The sequence below is a fragment of the Vipera ursinii genome (assembly GCF_947247035.1).
Source record: "Vipera ursinii genome assembly, chromosome: 1".
Taxonomy (NCBI): Eukaryota; Metazoa; Chordata; class Lepidosauria; order Squamata; family Viperidae; genus Vipera; species Vipera ursinii.
In genome coordinates this window covers 105,151,559-105,172,442 of record NC_139512.1, presented here as the reverse complement: position 1 = coordinate 105,172,442, position 20,884 = coordinate 105,151,559, and the positions used below count along the sequence as shown (strand labels likewise).

Below are 20,884 nucleotides of genomic sequence, written 5' to 3'. Positions count from 1 at the left end.
TCTGCCCAGTGTTTTGTCTGCAGCTGTGGCTGCAGAAATGTCCTTGACGGATAATGGGCATTCAGGTAGTTCAGAGATAGCCAGTATCTTTCCAGCTGGAGCAGGGTATGGGTCGATTACTGGCTGGGGTAGTCTGCTAAGCCCGGCAGCATGGCCCATGCTTTTCCCTGGTCTGTATTCTAAGGTGAATGAATAGGCTGACAGAAAGGTAGACCATCTCAGGATGCGGGGAGATAATATTTGGGGTGTCAGTTTGTTTACTGTGAAGATTCCTAATAGGGGCTTATGGTCCGTAAAGATGGTAAATTGACGACCATATAGGTAGTCATGAAACTTTTTTACACTCGCAACTATAGCTAAAGCCTCCTTATCGATTTGAGCGTAATTGCGCTCAGGTTTTGACAGCGTTCTGGAATAGAACGCTATAGGGGTTTGCGTTCCCTGCTTAGTTAAGTGGCTTAGGACTGCTCCAATGCCGTAGGGAGAGGCATCGCAAGCTAGACATAAAGGTAGCTGTTCGTTGAACAGTGCCACCGTAGCGTTGCTAGTCAGTAAGTTTTTTAGAAGTTTAAAACTTTTGTCGTGCTGAGACCAATCCCAGGGTTTGCCCTTATCTAATAGCCTGTGGAGGGGTTCAGCGATGGAAGCTTTGTGAGGCAGGAAGGTATGGTAAAAATTAACTAACCCTAGGAAGGCTTGCAGTTCCTGCTTATTTTTGGGGGTTGGTGCTGTTTTGATGGCTTTTATTTTTGATTCAGTGGGGTGAATCCCTTTTGCGTCAATTTTAAACCCTAAAAACTCCGTTGAGGGCACCCCTATGGAGCATTTGTCTCGTCTTAATTTAAGGCCAGCCTCCCTGAATCTAAGGAGCACCCTTGTTAATTTGTCTGCTAAGTCGTTTTCTGATTCCCCGGCAATTAGGATGTCATCGAAATATGGGCAGACCCCAGGGATCCCTTTGAGTGTTTTTTCCATGATTTCTTGGAAGATCCCTGGAGATGCCGAACTGAAGGCGGTTAATTTTAAACGCTCCCTTGTGCATGACAATTGTCTGTGCTAAGGTGGTGTCAGGGGTGACAGGCAGCTGTAAATACACCTGCGCCAAGTCTAACTTAGCGAAAATGGCGCCTGACTTAATGGCCGCCAGGATGTCTTTGACAGCCGGGACCGGGTAGGCATGGGCGTTCAATGCGCGGTTTAGGGTTGCCTTATAGTCAGCACATAATCTGATTTGGCCATTGGGCTTAATTGGGGTGACTATGGGTGTCTCCCACTCGGCCCCTTCTACTGGTTCCAGGACCCCTAAGTTAATTAACCGATCTAGTTCTTTTTCTATTTTTTCTCTCAAGGCGAAGGGAACTCTTCGCGCCTTGATTCTGGCAGGCATTACATTCGGGTTTAGTTTTAAGGATACTGGTGGTCCTGTGTATTTCCCTAGTGAGCTGTCAAAAACGTCCGCAAATTGAAGGCAGACAGTTTCTAAGTTTGACAGCTGAGTGGCGTTGACGCCTGTCAACGCTATCCCTAGCGGCTCAAACCAGTCCAGCCCTAACAGGCTGGTCCTGTTTTCTTGGGTCACTAGTATGGTAAGGGGTCCTTTAAATTGCTTAAACTCCGCTGGGACGGAAGCCTTTCCCCGGAGTTTAATGGGCGTTTTTTGAAAATCCGCTAGGCGGAGTTTAGTGGGGCGTAGGGCAGGCCGTTTTCTGCTGCGGTTACAAATGTCCCTGTAAGTTTGCCAAGAAATGAGTGAGACGGAGGACCCAGAGTCCACTTCCATCTCACAGGGGATTCCGTGAATTAGGACGTCCACCTTGACTTTGGGCTTAAGGGTGCTGTGGACTGTGTGCTCCCTCACTTTTCCCCTCACATGTTGCACTAGGGGTTTGGATTTGTGCCTGACCCTAGGTGTGGGCTGGTTCATACCTGCAGGCGTCACCTCCAACTCATGCAGATTTTCTCGGCTCCGGCTGCGGCACACGGCTTTGAGGTGACCTGTTTTCCCGCATCCATGGCACTTGGCACTGCGGAACCGGCATGCTGCTCTCGGGTGGCTTCCGCCACAGCTGGCACATTTAGCCCTGTTCGGCTGGTAGCTGGCGCTCTTTTGGTTGTTGGCAGGGCCCCCTCGGTTGTTGCGTTGTAGTCTGAGCCTTTCGAATTGCCGCTGCACCGCGTCGATGTCCATGGAGACGTCGTCGTCCTCTGGACCGCTGAAACCGCCGTCCTCCTGGTGCACGGACCCACTGGGCCCGCTATCAGGGGAACGTTGGTTGTCACCGTGGCTGTCCTCGTAGGCGATGACTTCCATTGCCACTTCAGCTAGTGTCAGTGCGGGCTTGGCGATCAGCTTCCTCCTCAGCCGCTCGTCTTTGAGCCCAATGACAATTTGGTCCCGGATTCGGTCCTCTAAATCAGGGAACCGACATCGCCGTGCGGCGTGTCTGACCCTGGTTATAAAGTCATTGGCGGGCTCGTCGGGAAGCTGTACTCGTCGGGCGAAATTTACCCTCCAGAAGAGCTCTGACTTCGTGGGCATAAAGTGTTTGCTCAGCCCTTCCGTTAGTTCAGCGTAGGAGATCGTTGCGATTGGTTCTAGACTGAAGAGTCCCACAGCAGCATCGTAGACGGCGGGCCTGCTGAGCCAGAGGAGGGCGGCTGCCTTTGCCCGGTCGTCCGTAATCTTCTTCACCACCAGGTACCCTTCAACCTGGCCTAGGTGAGATTCCCAGCATTCTGGGTGGCGAGTGTTGAACTCGCGAATATGGCCGTGGTTCGTCATGCTGTCCGGTCGTGGGTGCTGCTGCTTGCGTTGTGTGGAAGCTAGGCTTCCTTAGTGACTTCAGCAAGTGACTAGCTCAGGCTAAGGGGAAAAATCTCTTCTCCCGTTAGGCGGTGACTTCAGCTATGCAAGCAGGCATCCCATCCTCGTCGCCAGTGCTTTGGAGAGAGCAGGCGAGACAGCAAGTTAAGTAAACTTAACTTTATTAAGAACCAGGCAAGGAACAGGAGAACAGCGCTCTTATTTATACTCGCAGCTGTCATATCTTAACCAATCAGGGCTGAGCCGGTTTCCCGCGCCGTCTGCTTCGCCAATCCGAGCCGGCTGGGTTTTGACAGCTCGGAGCTGTCATCGGTAGCACGTGCGGTAGCCAGGTGATTCTGACAGCCGAGAGCTGTCAGACGGCGGCGCCTGCGTAGATCTGTCCGGCAGCTTTTGACAGCTGTCAAAAGCTGCCGCGGCTTTTACCTCAGCCCTGTGTTTATGTTTAACAATAATAACTAGTAAATACATAACAGCCCCCAAGGTCGTACGGAGCACTGCAGCCAAGGACATGGCAACTTGAGATTTAAGGTGCTGGTACTTACCTATAAAGCCCTTCATGGCTTAGGCCTGGGATACCTGCAGGACCGTCTGCTGCCAGGAATGACTTCCCATCGCCCTGTGCGCTCACACAGAGAGGGCCTCCTTAGGGTGCCGTCGGCCAGACAATGTCGGGTGGTGACCCCCGGGGGAGGGCCTTCTCTGTGGGGGCACCTGCCCTGTGGAATCAGCTCCCCTTGGAGCTCCGGATGGCCCCTGACCTCCGGTCCTTCCATTTTGATCTTAAGACACTTCTTTTCCAACAGGCCGACCTGGACTGATGATAAGAGGTTTTAATATGGTTTTAATGTTTTATTGGTTTTAGTTGGGGCTAGGTATAGTTTAATTTCTTCTTAATATTTGTATCTTATTTGTTTTTTATTGTTGTTAGCCGCCTTGAGTCCTTCGGGAGATAGGGCGGCATATAAGTCCCATTAAATAAATAAATGAATAAATAAATAAACTGGGCAGCGGGGAAAAGACTCCGCCCTCATGCCCTGTTGCACGGTTGATGCTGCAGGGTGCAGGCGGAGGGCATAGTCACGCCATGGTGCTGCTGGGCCACCTGGGTGATTGTGGTGGGCCGGGGAGGCAGTGAATGGCCCTGGGGGGGCGGTTTTTGAGCACTTGGTCCTTCGGGAATAGGGCGGTGTAGAAATTTAATTAAATAAATAAAAGGTCCACCATCACTGGAATAGACTTACCCCTAGGCATTTTGCATTTTATCTACATATATCTGTGTGTATGTTTGTGTACACATACATACATACACAGAGAGATTACACACACACACACACACACACACACCTATATATCTACAGTATCTATATATTTGATAGTTAAAAATCTATGTAAAAATAGCATTCTATACAAACAATTGTTGGACACAGAAATCAATTCCTTCTCTGTTCTTTGAATTTTTTCAAAAATAATGCTTTGACCTTCATATTGAAAAAAAATGAGCTTGAAAATCTGCATTGTGCCTGGTGGGAATTTCAGCTAACATTCAATCTCTGCATTATCACCTACTTAGTCAGTTTCTTTGCCTATGTCTAAATTTTGGGACTAGAGTTCCAGAGACAAGGAACATCGGTTCCTGTTCAAGACCTGGAATTTGGAATTAGGCATTGAATGCAAAATAGAAATTAAGAATGTCTCTTCAATTCTAGAATCCTATAGTACTAATTGTTAAATATTAGCTAAATAATTAAACTAAATTGATTGTTAAATACTATTAGTAGACCTTTGTATAACTTGTAGACACAGGCATTGACCTCAGTTCAAAAATTGTTGGGACTCTAAGCTGAAATCAGGTGGCTTGTAATTCATAAATAATTGATTTTAAAGGATTATTTGTTAATTTTACAGTTTCCAGTGCAAAATCTTCTGAAAGAAAAGTACACAATAAAATCAATCCAATAAAATATGAACATGTATACGTATAAAGGAACAGGAAAGGAAAATAAATGTGGAACGTAATCCTATCTATCCAACATTCATTCATATATAATACTTGATTAGAAGACGCTAATCAGAAATGAGAGCTAGGGAAATGAACCTTATTTGCACTGCAAATTTTATTCTGTTCGGCCGCTTATTGCTGATGGAATTGGCTTCACAGAAATCTGAATGGCATGGCAAATCCTGCCAAATAAAGGCTTTTAAAAATTATGCCAAATGGCCTGGAAAACCTATCAAATGTCTATGTCACTAATTATTTGCATCTCTGTATTAATTGCTTATAGCAAGCATAAAGATAATGTCACATTTAAGTCAAGTTTGATTCCTAGGCCTGCATAAAAATCATCCATGTATTATTGTGAAAAATATGGAAATGGTCTGCCATTGCCCTCTTTCAGGACAACTTTTCAACTTCTTAGAATTGCTTGATAGTCTCCTATTCAAGGAGTGATCAGGTCCAAGCTTGCTTAGCCTTTCTGAGGTCATATGGGTGCAGTTGTTCTCTGTCATCTGTAAGTAAATTAAAATTGGTGAAGGATACTTAAATGTCTCTTGGCAATTGGATTAACGTTCACTAATACAAAAGCAAGACATCACTAAGACAGGCTTCTATTTAAGTTCACAAAAGATTCCTTCATAATTATATTAGAGCCAGTTTGGTCTAGTGGTTAAGGCCCCAGGCTAGAAACCAGGAGATTGTGAGTTCTGCAGCATAGATAGTTCTCGACTTGCCTCCACAATTGAACCCAAATTTTCTGTTGCTAAGCAAGACAGATAAGTGAATTTGGCTCCATTTTACGACCTTTCTTTCCATGGTTAAGGGAATCACCACAGTTGTTAAGTTAGTAACACAGTTGTTAAGTGAATCTGGCTTCCCCCTTGACTTTGCTAGCCAGAAGGTTGCAAAAGGTGATCACATGGCCCCGTGACACTGTAACTGTTATAAATATGAGTCAGTTGTCAAGTGTTCAAATTCTGATCAGGTGATCCTGGGGATGCTGCAGCAGTCATGAAATACAGTCGTAAGTCACTTTTTCAGTGTTGGTGTAACTTTGAACAGTCAGGTCAAGAACTATCTTTCATGCCTTAAGCATGAAAGTGGCTGGGTGACTTTGGGCAGTCACTCTCATCTGAATTTCACCTCATAGGGTTGTTGTGGGGAAAATAGGAGGAGGAAGGAACATTTTTGCTCACTGACTTGAGTTAGTTATAAATAAGTATAAAATGATTTGCAAATATATTACTTTAATACCCAAAGAAGACTCAAGACTTGACACAGATAAAAAAATATAGACCAATGTCTCTATTAAATGTGAATTATAAATTTTTTGCTTCAATAATAGCAGAAAGATTAAAAAAGATTTCTGATTGAATTTATACACACAGACCAAAATGGATTTTTACTAAAAGACGAATAAAAAAACTATTTAAAAATGATTTTAGACACCTTGGAATACTATGAAATGCACCCAGAGAAGCAGATGGCACTAATATTCCTAGATGCACAGAAGGCTTTTGATAATGTAAACTGGTAATTCATGATTCAGCAACTAAATGAAACAGATTTTGGAGAAAACTTTATAAATACAACAGTATAAAAACAATGTATCATAGACAAATATCTAAAATAGTCGTAAATGGAAATTTTACAGAAAATTTTTAACATTAAAAAAGGCACAAGACAAGGATGTCCATTATCCCCATTATTATTTATATTAACACTGGAAGTATTAAATAGAAATATTAGGCTAGACTCAGAAATTAAAGGAATGAGGATAAAAGATGAAAAATATAAACTACAAGCATTTGCAGATGACTTGGTTTTCATATTAGAAAAGCCACTTGTGACAAGCCCCAAGCTTCTGAAAAAGATAGAAGAATTTGGAGAAGTGACAGGACTGAAAATAAATAGAGAAAAGACCAAAGTGATAACCAGAAACCTTACAGATAAACAAAAAAAATCAATTGTCAGGATTTTTATTTAATCTTAATTTTGTAAGTTTGTTTTTATGCATATGACGATTGGTTATTTTTTTCAGAACGTAGATTTCTGTATACACTATTTGTCATATTTTAATGAAGTGTTTATATGATGAACACTTCTCCCATTTATTTGGTGGAATCTCTGATGTACTTAACCTCTTTCTTCATCTCCCCCCCCCCAATTTCCTTTCAGCTGGCAGGAGGGATCATTCTTGGTGTGGGATTATGGATTCGTCATGATTCTCAAACCTCAGCCATCTTGCAGTCATCCCTAGAAGACCAGTCCGCTCCTAATACATTCTACATTGGTAAGATGAAAAAAGCTATGTAACCAGGGTTTCTAACATAGTGGGAAGGAATCAAACCCCAAATTGTTATTTTTTTCCATTTCCATCTAATGGAGCCTCTGCAACTGATACACACACACACACCCCAAAAAAAAAACCTACTTCCTTGCTTAACACCTGTTTATTTGTTTATGATATTTTTATAGTTGCCCATTTCACACAGGTGATTCTCGGCTGCTTACTAGATTAAAACATAAACCATCATCTGATACAACACATATACATACACACATATCCATGCTCAAAGATAAATAATTGACCCACTCACCTGGCCCAAATGACTAGGAAAACAGGTAGAACTCCAATGCTTTGTCAAAGAGTAACAGGATTGGAGCCCTCTGAATCTCCAATTATCTCCATTGTGAGTTAATGCATTCCATACTGGCATAAGAAAAGTAAAAGACTGGTCTTTCTGATACCCCCCACCCCATCCCACCCTGGAATCAGCCACAGGAAAATAAAATATATCAGCAAACCAACAATTCATAACTGGATAGATTCTCAGAGCTCAGCCATTTAAATCCATGACTGATGCAGAATGCTTATTGCAAATCTGATAGGTGTTCATCCTAGTTATGTGCAAGATGGAATGTTTTGTTACCAGGTTTTGTTTTCTCCTCACACACAAGGCTTTATCCCAGAAACTGACATAACTGAATATCCCAGGAAAATGTGTGTGTTTTGAGGGTAAATTTAAGGTAACCAGCCTGCACTTCTCTGGACCTGAGGATGAAGAGCAGGAGGAGGAAGATCTATCTCCTCCTGAATCTGAGATCCTGGCATGTGATGGTAGCGGTAAATGAGACACATTCATGAGCAAGTCACTCACCATAACCAAAACAGCTAGGCCACAGAGCTGAGGGGAACAGTAAGTGAGCATAGCAGAGCTATTCCTGAGAGCTCATGCCTTACTGTGTGGGTGTTACAATGTTCCATGCCTCTCAGTATATAGACATGTTGGCCACATAATGTTCTGTACCAGCCTGCTACCGGCCCTGCAGAAAAGGCAGGGACAACCCCTTTTACAAGAAGGCAAGAGGCTGGAATTACGCCTGCCAAATTTATTGCTACAAAAACAAATAGAACAAGACACGAACCAAGAAACAGGAGCTTTTCAAGCGGTTGCCTTCAGCAAACCAGCCTTCCCACGCATTCCCCCTTAAATACAGTTCAGGGCGTGGCTTCTCTCTGCCTCCTTCCGAGGAGCCCCATTGCCTTCCTCTGTTTACTCCTGATTGACTGCCTCCTGCGTCGGGCGTCCTTGAACAGGGCCAGCTGTGAGTCATCTTCATCCACGCTGTCAGGCTCACACAGCTGGGTCTGTGTCGTGACCAGGTGAGAGGGGCCTGGCTGAGGACTCTCATCAAGCTGTCCAACCCCCTCAGCAAGCTCTTCAACACCCCCCTCCTCCTCCTCCTCTGAGTCGTCCGACCCAACTGCCGAACCCACAGGCTGACCCTGAATCACAACACATAATCACGGAAATGTCTTTGGAAAACACTGGCTCCCTTGGCTAAGAAACAGAGATGAGCACCACCCCCTAGAGTCAGACACAACTGGAAAGGGGAAACTTACTTTTTACTTTTAGTTTGAGAAGTGGGAAATCTTGTAAGAAAAATCAAACCATTCTGAAGCTGAGCGTGTTTAGAATGTAAGTTAAATTGTGATTCTAAGCAGGTTACTTAGATATTTCTGCCAATTTTGCTGGGGAGAAGTAAACACCCAGTTAAATACCCAGCATTCTGTTTTCTGATTCACAGTAAGAGTAAGTAAAACCAATACAGGGTTTACAACCATTCGTTTAATAACTGCTCAAAGTTACAGTGGCACTGAAAAAAAGTGACTTATGACTGGTTTTCACACTTAATGACCATTGCAGCATCCCCGTGGTCACATGATCAAAATTTGCTTAGCAACTGGCATGTATTTATGATAGTTACACTGTCCCAGGGTCATGTGATCACCATTTGTAACCTTCCCAGCCAATTTCTGACAAGCAAAATCAATGGTGGAAACCAGATTCGCTTAATGACCATTTTTACTTAACTGTGATTCAATTAAACTGTGGCAAAGTAGTGTGCAACTCACTTAACTCTCTTGCTTAGCAGTAAAAATTTGGGGCTCAAGTTTGACCACAAGTCGAGGACCATCTGTGTAACCCCTTCCCTGAATTCTGAACAAATAAAAATTTCACAGTAGCAGTAAAATTAGAGAGAGCCAGTTTGGTATAGTGGTTAAGGCTAGAAACTGGAAGGCCATGAGTTCCACTCCTACCTCAGGCACAAAGCCTGCTGGGTGACCTTGGGTCAGTCCCTGTCTCCCAGCCATAGGAAAAAGGTAAGGGCCAACCACCTCTGAAAACCACTTGCCAAGAAGATTGCAGGGACTAATCCAGGCAGCTGCCAGGGGTCAACAGTGACTTGAAGGCTAGTAAAGCTAGGCATCTGGAAAACCTATCCATCCTTTTTTTTTCTTTTGAAACAGTCTGTATTTGGCTATTTAACCAATATTTTTTAAAAAGGTTCTGCTTAGATTCCTCAAGATATTTGCAATTTCCTTTTAATAACAATGCCCTTTCTATACTTGCTCTAAACTCATTTCCCCAGATCTGTGGTGATACACAACTGAGATTTTTTGCTACACCTGGCTTGCTCCAAATTCTTCTTCCCGTTGTAACTTTCCTGCTTCCTGCAGGGAAAAGAAAAAGGCCACCCCTTGAGCACGTGTTGCCGCATTAGTCACTTCTGCCCCCTATTCTTTAAATCATATCTGTCAGATGTTCTAATGTTTTTCAGTCACATTGGAAAGTAAAGCTGCCTTATTCTAGAAGAATCCTAATGATTGGAACTAATTTTAGAAAAATGAATAAATTTTGTTTTATACTGGTGTGCTTTATGCCACATTTTAACACGTTTCTATATATCATTTGTAAAGGGAAAGTTTCCAATATATAACATGTGGTGTTTGATTTCTTTGGGAGATGAGCAGTGAGGAAATATGCGTCCAATATATAAATGAAATGGCACAAAGAGTAGCCTTAAAATGCGTGTGATAATTATCTTTCCCTCATACCACAGTCTTTATCGCACATCTCTAGAGACTTCCTTTCCTTATTTTGTAGACATTGCCAACTAACATATGATCCTCCATTCCACCCCCCCAAAAAATTCTTAAAATAAAAGTTGAAATTTCCAGGATTGTATTCAATCTGCTGAATTCATACAAAAGTTCTAACAAGAGTCTTTTAGTTAGATAACTGTTAGAATTTGTATCCAGGTTAGGGAAAGGTGCTCAAAGCCAGAAAGAATGAGCCGGTTTCCTTAGCAGCCAGTTGGTTATTCCATCAAAGCAGGTGATTTATTGTTTTACTGTACTTTTGATGCCTGTGTGAGAGGCTCGGGTGCCAAAGTAACTGAATGGACTTGGGTCTTTTTACTCCAGAACAGCTGTGCCATGTCCTGGCCAGTCTTTTTTTTTTTTTTTAAAGCTTGATGGTAGAATATGTAGACATGTCTCCCAGGGTTTTGGGAGGAGAACATGGCAAGGAGCCAATCACTGAAAAAGAATTACTTGTTGCAGTCACATTTACCAAATGTTTAGACTGCAGCCAGCACTTGGGGGTGCACTGCCTGAGGAGTAGGAAGTGCAGGTAGCCACAAAGGTAGAAGAATAGGCCTCCTGGGTGTAAACGCTTGGCCGGGTTTGGCCTGGGTGATTTCATCTCCCTTCTCTGAACTGGAGTTCCTTGCCTGCTAGAAGAGATATGAAGAGATGTCTCCCTTGTTCTCCAGCAGTTTTCATTCCCCCTTGGGAAGATAAGTAAAGCAGCTGTGTGTTTTTTTTCCATGATAGGAAAGGGAGGGGTTACTCTCTGTACTATCTCTGGATGGGCCTCCAGGCTGTAGAGCCTGGTTACTGTCAGTGAAAAGAAAATAAGAGCTCCTGGAAGTGAGGCAGAGACAAACATTCAGGGATAGGAAATGGAGGAGCATTAAAAAGAAGAAGGAGAAGCATCTCCCTTGTAACAGTGCTAGGATCCAAAGATCAAACACAATCTGCAACCCAAAACTACGAGATATCTAGAGCAGAATAAAGTTCTTTGCGTAGTTTAGGAAGAAAATCCCAATATTATGCTTATTTATACATTGGTATACTACTTTCCGAAACTGAGTTATTCCAAGGCAACAATGTATTAAAAATCACAATATTAAAAAAGGAGAATAGGTAATAATTGTAATATTTATAACCTTGATGTATAAACAATAAAACTCTGAAATTTCTATTCAGTTTGGGGGGAGGGGGGGGGAGAAATGCTGAAACACCTTTTTGGAGGCTCTGTCTTTCCTGTCCTTTAGTTTTTTGTGTACTCTGCATAGTACAGGACAGACCATTCCATCTTAATATTTCATTTTTTCCCCCTGCTAGCCTGGTCATCTTTTTTGGTTAATTAATGACCTTGTGAGACAGGAGGAAAACGGCAGCCTGTATAATGATCTGATAAACGAAACCTTGAGTCTAAAGAGGGGTGGGTGGGTGGAAAGAGTATCTCAGAAAAAACCCTAGTTTGGGGAAAAGTAAAAGCAACGGAGGGGGAGAGCTACTTTCAGACTTGCAAAACTGCTACTGCAACTGTACAATAAATAGTGTTAGTATTCATGGTTGGCGCTTCGTATCTGGACTGCTTCAAAGGACTGACACAACCCTAGAGTAATGCATCCAATGCAAAATACGTTTTCTATTTAATAACTTTAAACAAATTACTGTAACTGAATTTGCCTTACTATAAATAAAGTAAATATATATGTTTTCCATTCATTTTGAAAATAAGTGAACACCCCAGGGGGGTGTAGGTATCCTGTCCAGAAAAATTTCTCGTTTTTGATCAAATGTCTGTTTCCTTCCTGCCTCGTGAGGTATTAAAACCTCAGTCTTGACTCTCTCCAGCTTTTCTCCCTTGTACCATATACCATGTTAACTTGCAGCTAGGTATATTATTATGGTGTTCTCATAGTTCTGACTTTTTGGTCTAACTTTTCATCTTAGCCAGGTTGTATATTTGCTTTGCAAGTGTGTGTGTGTGTGTGTGTGTGTGTGTGTGTGTGTGTGTGTGTGTGTGAATAAAGTTAGTTATGAATTGATCTTTATTATTCCTTAGTGTCTGACAAAGAATTGAAGTTTAGACTATAATTTAAACTCTAATTCAGATGCACTGCCAATATTTAACCTTTCATTTGAGACCTGTATATCCTCACATGCCATTTCCCTTTTCTTTTGTTTTATACTGCTTTTTACTTTTTTACTTTTGCCTTTTAAAAAAAATATTGTTTCACCCTTGGCTTGTGAAGCATTTAATAGAAATGTGTCCCTTAAACATTTTCCTATTAGATATAACCTCAGAACCAATAAAAAGAGAGGGATGTGGGTGGGAATTAAGCTTATGAGGAAAGCAGCAGAATTCAACCCATTGTGAAATTAAATAAAAGCAAAGAAAAATAGAGGTCCTTAAACAAGATTGCATTTTGATATTATGTCTTTTTTCGCTTTGCGTTTGCTGTCCTGGGAATTTATTAATATGAAGCAAAGCAGATCTACAGCATAGACAGCAAATGACCAAAAATTCCAGAGATGCTTCCAACCCCATGGAAGTTCTTGCTCCACTCCAAATGGATAGAAACACCCTCTAGTTACAGCCACATCTGCTCCAACTCTAGACTTGTGCTTAGTGTATCTCTGCTAACAATTGCCATGCTTAGCAATGCGGCACACGCTTGCTACTGGTGAAGGTGATCAAGAGTTTCAAGAAAGCAGAGGAACAGTCCTTTTCAGAAGGTGGACTGGAGAGCAGAGCTGAGTAGCAAAGCAGGAGAATGAAAACTTCCATCCTCTACTCACCGATGATAAGTGTGTGATATGAGAATTGTTATCTCTCTGTAATACTTTTTTGTTGGCAAGCAAGAGTCTTGTGCATGAAAAGTGCAAAGAAACTCTTATGAAAGAACTCATAGTTTATAGAACAACTACCCTTAGGTCTCCTATTATTTATTTTATTAATTTTTTAAGCTACCCATCTGCCTGATAAGGTGACATATAATGTGATGTATCTTGGAAAAGTCTGAGCATTTGCAAAGAAGAAACAGCTGCAAAACGTTCAAGGTGCTTTCCTTCTGAACAATTTAGAAACAGTTGTCAGATGCTAGACTGAAAAGTCTGTGGCTTACCCTCTAGAACACAGGTGTCAAATTTGCCGTGTCACGTGACGTATTGCAACTTTTTTTGCATTGCCGGAGCTGGGGTGGGCGCAGCCTCCGCATGATGCAACCGGCCCGCAGGCTAGCAGTTTGACAACCCTCCTCTAGAACAAGATTTCCCAAACTGAGGTGTATCTCCCTTGTGGACCTGCAGACAAGAGTCCAGAGGGTGTGAAGACCTTTTTCATGGCACATTATTAACAATTAATCCACCTTTCCCAAAGTTGCATTGTATTGTTTTCATTGTTCACTACTGTTCATTTTGGTGAATTTGAATTTTTAGGGGAGGTGTGTAAATAGAAGATTATATTAAAGGCAAATGTGATGGCAAAAAGAAAACCAATTTGGTCTAGTAGTCGCTAAGGCATCAGGCCAGAAAGCGGGAGATTGTGAGTTCTAGTCCTGCCTTTCCCATGAAAGCCATCGAGGTGATCTTGGGCCAGTCTCTCTTTCTCAGCCCAATCCACCTCACAGGATTGTTGCGGTGGGGAAAATAGGAGGAGGAAAGTGTGTTGGATACATACGCTACCTTGAGTTCTTTATAAAAATAAGGCGAGATAAAACATACATAAATAAAATAAAGTTTCGGACTCCCTGACCAAGAAGGAGTAGGAGAGCCTAAAGGCAGGATGAGGCAAAAGTTCCTGACAGTGGGATAGTATCTTGACCACAGAGCTTCAATGTTAAAAAACAAAATTAGCTAATGGTACAATCCCTGGCACGCTGTAGTTAGCTGGGGAGCAGAGAGATGTGGAGCCAATCCATGAGTGACAACTTCTGCCATGCAGAGGTACCCTTTGCCTTAATTATCTCTCTCTCTGTAAACTTGGTACATTCTCCGAACTCTTTTAGTATGACTCAATTTAAGGAAGTGAAGCCGTTTACTTGGTACATAAAATATTTTTGGATATCCTGTGTGGGGGTGGAGAGGTACAGTTGCGTTTGTCCTGCAGGTATAATATTTGTTTAAAATGTGTGCGACCCATAACAAAATACTTTGAACTGACGTGAACTGAATAATCATTTACCATTCACACGCTAGATTCTATAGTTACAGTGTTAGCTGCTGATATTGTTCCATCTCTTTTCATACTCTTTCCAAATTAAGTAGGAGAGCCAAGGATGGGGCTTCCATTCCTGGCATTCAAAGTGGCAAGCATTTTTTTTCTTTTTCTAAGCTGATCTGCATATTTATTTAGGCAACCTTCAGAAGCACAATTTAGTTTGGAAATTCTAGCCAGGGGTGGGGAGTTTACGCTTGGCTGCTTTTGCTCAAGAGGCCTTTTCTCTGCTCCCTTGCTCAACATTTTATAAGTGCTTAGCTTAAGCCACAGAAAACCGCAATACCACAAGAGAATTCTGGCATTTCTCTAGGCATTTCCTAGTTTTGATTGGGAATTGCCTAAGAATTGCAATGCTTTTCCATGGCTGCTCCTATGTTGTGGAACACCCTCCTATCACCATTAATCTGGTAGCGCTCCCCCTTTTAGCCTTTCAGAAGGTTGTCAAGAGCTAGCTTTATACCCCAAACGTGGGGATTGTTAGCTCTTCAAGGTAGTGCAGACAAGAAGTACAGCCAGGGACAAAAGAATAGCTCCTGTTAAACAGATTCTTGTATTTCTCCTTTCCTCTCTTTTTTTAGTTTTTTCTGAAAAACTAGGGAGGGTCTCTTGTGAAATGCTTCCTATGGTTCCCCCCCCCCCATCTGCAGGCTAAACTGCCTCTTATCAGACCATTGCCTAGGGCTCCTTTTTTCTGTGGTCATTTTCGCATATTAAGGGTTAGAATGAGGAAGTTTGGGGTTGGTTGTTGGGGCATTCAGAGGTTGAGGTGCTGGGTATTTGGTTGGATTTCACTGTTTTATGGTTTTTGTAGTTCAGGATTTTTATTGTTGCTGTGAGCCTCCCAGAGTTGTGTTTTAAAATAGCCACACCAATATTTTAAATAAATAAACAAATGCTGGCGTTCATTCTGCTAAATTACTAATAAGTTAGTAGTTCTGGATTATACCCTTGATCACAATGTGAACGACTTTAGATGTCTGTTTTCAGTTTAATGACAACCTCCAAAAAACGTAAGGGGAACCGAATAGGCCAGGGGTGTCAAACTGTTGTCCCGCAGGCCGGATGCGTCATGCAGAAGCTGCACCCACCCCATTGCCGGCAATGGCAAAATCGTCCTGATACGTTGCACGATGTCACATGACATCGTGAGTTTGACATGTCTGGGATAGGCTGTTGATAACAGCTCTATTTTGCCTATAAAAAGGGTTTTGTCTGATCAGGTCATTTCTTAGTTATTCACTGCTAGTAACCCTAAAAATCCAGGAGACCTTTCCCATAATTATGGGTGGATTGGTTAGTGTTGCAGCAGCTGCATCATGTGTTCATTGATGACTAAGAAATATGTTCTTGGGAAAGAGAAAGCATTAGGAGCTTAGGGGCTTTCCACCACTTTTTTCCAGCCTCTAATTCGCATGATAAGACATGACATAATAGCAATGTGAGCAAAATCAGCAACTAAAAGAGTCATGCCCCTTTTAATTCTAGCTACAGGTAGTTCTGGGTTAACAGTGGTAAATGGGGCCAGAATTTCCACAGCTAAGCAAAGCGGTGTGGTCATAAAATGCGGCATCATATGACCGCATTGCCTAGGGATGGCAATCCTAGCAGTCCCCTTTGCCACATGAACTAATTTCTTGAAAGATGTATTCTTTAGTTACCAGAAAAAAATCCTTTCACACTTAAGACTTTTTTAGTACTTGGACACAAGGTTTACATCTACGTATTTATATTTAAAGATTTAAATTTCTTTTATGTTGTAAGCTGCCCAGAGTTGCTATGAAATGGGATGGATGGCAAATAAATTTATACATACATACATACATACATACATACATCTTATAAACGCTTAATGGCAGCTACCTTATACAGTTTCTAAATACCAATAAACCATTTAGTGATACACCACTGGATGACATCGCCAGGGCTTGCTGCTTTGGAAGAGTGAGGAAAATTCTCAGGGATGACTCACATCCTGGTCGGTATCTCTTTACTCTCCTCCCATGTGGTAGGAGATGTAGGAGTATAGCCAGCTGCACCAACAGGCTGAAGAACAGCTTTTATCTATGGGCTGTTGGCTCTTGAACGAGAAATAATTTTATAATTTTATGTATGACTGACTTGCGAGGCCGGTGTGTTGTGCAGTTAGCTCACATGGTGTAATAAGATGGAGGGTTTGTTGTCACTGAGTTGTTGGGGGGGCACAAAGGGAGGTTCAGCCAATCTCAATGTATACATGGTTGTACTTTGACAATAAAGGTTTGTTTATTCGAAGGTCAGAACTGTATGCCAAATTTGCCATATAGGTTCCATAATTTTAACAAGAAATCAGATGCAAATTACATTTGCTGTCTTGCAACCTTACATTTCCCTCTCTTTCTGAAACAAAAGCCTAAGAATGTTGCATGAGAATAAGAAAAATATTCTCCCGGACTTCCGGTGGTGATGCGACGCTGAAAACAGCCATCTCTGGGCTGTCCGCTCCGCAGCTTTGTTGAATCACTGAAAAACAGCGCCGATCAGTTGTTTTGGTGATTCGGAAGCCCCCTCCCCGGGAGAAGAGGAGGGGGTGAGGCCCCAGGTAGGGGTTGAGCTCTCCGGGGCCGCCTGAACTTTAAGTTTGGGCGGCTGAAGGATTGAGCCCCCCCAAAGCCTGGGTTTGCTCCGGGCTGTGCAGCGTCTCTGCTCTGTGATTTTTGGAGCAGAGCCAAGCGTTAGCAACCACCCCTGCCAGAAGGAAAGACTCTTGAGTATCAAGACGCAGGCAGAGCGGTACAGGAGGTCAAGGTGAAGTGGACTTTTATCTTTACTCTAGCTCAACGGATTTTATGGATAAAAAGTGAAAGTGCGCAACAAGTGAAAGTGGGGGAAGATGGCGACGAAAGCCTCTAAAGTTCTTCGGAGTGCGGGGGCTTCCCCGGTGCAACAGACTTCGTTGCAAGCTTTGCTCCCTCCCACACCTGCTCCGGCACTGACTCTTAAAGATTTACAGGATGCCTTTGAAAAGCAAACACAATTAATGTCAGATATGATGGAAAAGCTGGAGGAGAAATTGGAGGAGAAAATGGAAGAGAAGCTGGAAGAGAAGTTTAGAGCAATGAGGGCAGACATCTTGTCTACAATTGAAAATGTGGTTGTATGTGTGCAAAGCTTGGATGAAAAAGTGGAGGATCTTAGTCAAAAGAACTCTATATTAGAAGTAAAAGTATTAGAGAATGAAAATATAAGGGATAAAATGAATGGAGACTTGAGTCTGGTCCAGTACCATCAGATGGAGTTTGCTATCAGAATCAGGGGCTTAAAAGAGAATCCTAAAGAAGATTTAAATTAGCTGATCTCCGAGGCTTTGGAAGTGATACTGGGCCAATCAGCAGCTGAAATTGACGGAAGTATAGATAAAATCTTTTGTGTGAACTCCTGGATTGCAAGGCAGAGGAAGTTACCTAGAGATGTGGTTGTTTACTTTACAAAGAGAGCAATTAGGGATGAAGTTATTCAAGTTGCTTATGATACTAAGTTTGTGGTTGCTGAGCAAGAAGTTTTGGTTTTAAAAGAGATTCCTCCAAAGATTTTAAGGAGAAGGAAAGATTTTGCCTTCCTAGCACAGGAACTTAAGAAATGTGACATCAAGTTTAGATGGGAGATTCCAGTGGGCATGGTGGTGATGCATGAAGGTAAAAGATACCGTCTAGTTACAGTGACTCAGGCACGTGATTTTTACAGCAAAGTTTTAAAAGCAACCCCTCTATCACTTCTGGAAGCTGTAAAGGGATATGGCGAGGGAAAGCCTCAAGATGCTGATGGAACACAGACAGAGGAGAATGGTGCTGGAGGGGATCAAATTACAGTTTCATCGGCAGCTGCTGGAGAGCAGAGGATGACGCGTGCCGCTTTAAGACGAGTGAGACAAGAGCAAGAACAAGATCAGCAGAAAGTTATGGAACCTCCAAAGCGTACTTAAAGTGAAGCTGTGGAAGGGGCGTGGCCTAAGGAAGTTACAGGGGTCCTGGCAGACGTGCTCCAGAAGCTTCGGGATGCCAAGAATGGTGACTAAGTTCCTAACCTGGAATGTTAATGGATTAAATTCACCACAGAAGAGAAAGAAAGTTTTTCAATATTTAAAACAATTTAAGACTGATGTTATTTGCTTGCAAGAAACGCATATTAAGGTTATGGACCAAAAGTACTTTTTGAATTCAAGGTTGGGTACGCAATTTATTGCTTCTGCAATGAATAAGAAAAATGGAGTGGTTATTTATGTTAAGAATACTCTGACAGCGGAACTAATTGAAGTAGATAAGCAAGGAAGATATGTTATGATAGATTTGCTGTTAGAAGGCAAAAAAACGCTTTTAGTTGGACTGTATGCTCCAAATCAACAACAAGCTGACTTTTATAGTTCACTACACACAAAGATTACCCAGTTGGATTATAAATCTTTTATTTTTATGGGAGATTGGAATGGTGTCTTGGATGTACAGCTGGACAAATCGGGTTTTTTTAAACATGCCCCGAGTCATGCTAGACTGCCTAAATCTTTTTTTGAAATGAAGGATGATCTGGAATTATGAGACATTTGGCATGAAACGCATTTACATGAAAAGGATTATACTTTTTTTCTGATAGACACCAATCTTTTTCTAGGATTGATTTTATATTACTGACTAATGATTTTTTTTCTAGGATTAAGAAGATAAAGATCTGTGCAAGAACTATATCTGACCATAGTCCAGTCTGGTTAGAGATCAATAAGGACAATAGAGATAGGCGCTCCTGGCGCGTAAATGAGAATTTGTTTAGAAATCAGAGAAATGTGGAAGAATGTAAAAAGCAGATGAAAGACTTTTTTGAAATTAATATGAACAATGATACTTCTATGGACATGGTTTGGGATGCTAGCAAAGCTTATATGAGAGGGGTGTTAATATATATGAATAATAAATACAGACGTAATATGGAAATTAGGAGGAAAGAACTGGAGAATGAAATTAGGGAAAAAGAAAAGGCTTTGATTTTGAATCCATCGGATGTGAAGATTAAAGAGGTTATTAACTTGTTAAGAGGACAATTTGATAAGTTGATGGCTGATCAGGTGGCAACTAACTTACAGTTTGCTAGGCATAACACTTTTTGCAATGCCAATAAACCAGGTAGGTGGCTAGCCTACAGGTTAAGGAAAAAACAAAGGGCCTCTAACATAGATAAAATTGAATACAAAGGAAAGGTTGTGTTTCAACAGGATCTTATCAAGGAAGCCTTTGTGGATTTTTATTCTAAACTATATGTTAAGGAGAAGATTAATGAAACAGATATTGATGTATATTTGAAGAATGCTAGCATCCCGGTTCTTACACAGGAACAAAAGGAGGAGATTAATCAATTGATAACAGAAGAAGAAATTTTTATAGCAATTAAGGAATTGAAGTTGGATAAAGCGCCAGGTACGGATGGTCTGACTGCGGTCTACTGCAAACATCTACAATTGGAGCTGATAAAGCCATTAAGGGAATTGTTTCAGACAATTCAGAAGGGGGGAAAGGTGCCTCCGTCTTGGAGAACTGCTTTTATTTCTTTGATTCCAAAGGAAGATCAAGATGCTACTCAAGTAAAAAACTACAGACCAATATCACTTTTAAATACAGACTACAAGATATTTGCTAAGGTATTAGCTAATAGATTGATGAGGGTTTTGCAACAGATGATTCATGGGGATCAAACCGGGTTTATTAGTGGTAGACAAATGAAAAATAATGTGAGGCATATAGTTGATGTGGTGGAGTTTTTGGAAAGGAACAACCAGATCCCTGCGGCGCTAATTTTCTTAGATGCTGAAAAAGCTTTTGATCAATTGAATTGGCAATTTTTGATGAAAGTTTTAGATAAAATGAATTTTGGGGATAAATTTTTACAACCAATTAGGGCATTATATCAAAAACAAACTGCCCGAATAATAGTTAACAATAGTCTGACTGAAGTATGCAATATTGAGAAGGGCACAAGACAAGGGTGTCCGTTATCACCTTTATTATTTGTTTTAACATTGGAGATATTATTGATAAAAATACGGAATTCGGAAAAAATTAAGGGTATCCAAATTAGAGATCAGGATTATAGATTGAGGGCATTTGTAGACGATCTGGTTGTTACAGTGACTCAGCCAGAAAGCTCTGTTGTGGACCTGATGGAGATAATAATGCAATATGGGAAGGTTTCTGGATTTAAGGTTAATGTACAAAAAACAAAAATTTTGGCCAAAAATATGACAATACCACAAAAGGCCCTTTTAGAAGGATTAACTGGATTTGAGATTGTTAAAAGGGTTAAATATTTGGGGGTGTATCTGTCACCCTCAAATGCAAAGTTATATAAAAATAATTATGAAAAGTTATGGGGAAAAATTCAAAAAGAATTGGAGAGTTG

The 20,884-nt window shown here is 41.6% G+C and overlaps 1 protein-coding gene across 2 annotated transcripts in view; it reads left to right on the top strand.

The window, feature by feature from the left end:
* CD81 (CD81 molecule) overlaps positions 1-20,884 on the top strand; it is an 89,664-nt gene that overhangs the window by 31,114 nt on the left and 37,666 nt on the right. For both annotated transcript variants that reach the window (XM_083348496.1, XM_083348497.1), the window contains exon 2: positions 7,002-7,116. In XM_083348496.1, coding sequence (XP_083204622.1) covers positions 7,002-7,116 — 115 coding nt within the window. The remainder of the gene's footprint in view (positions 1-7,001; positions 7,117-20,884) is intronic.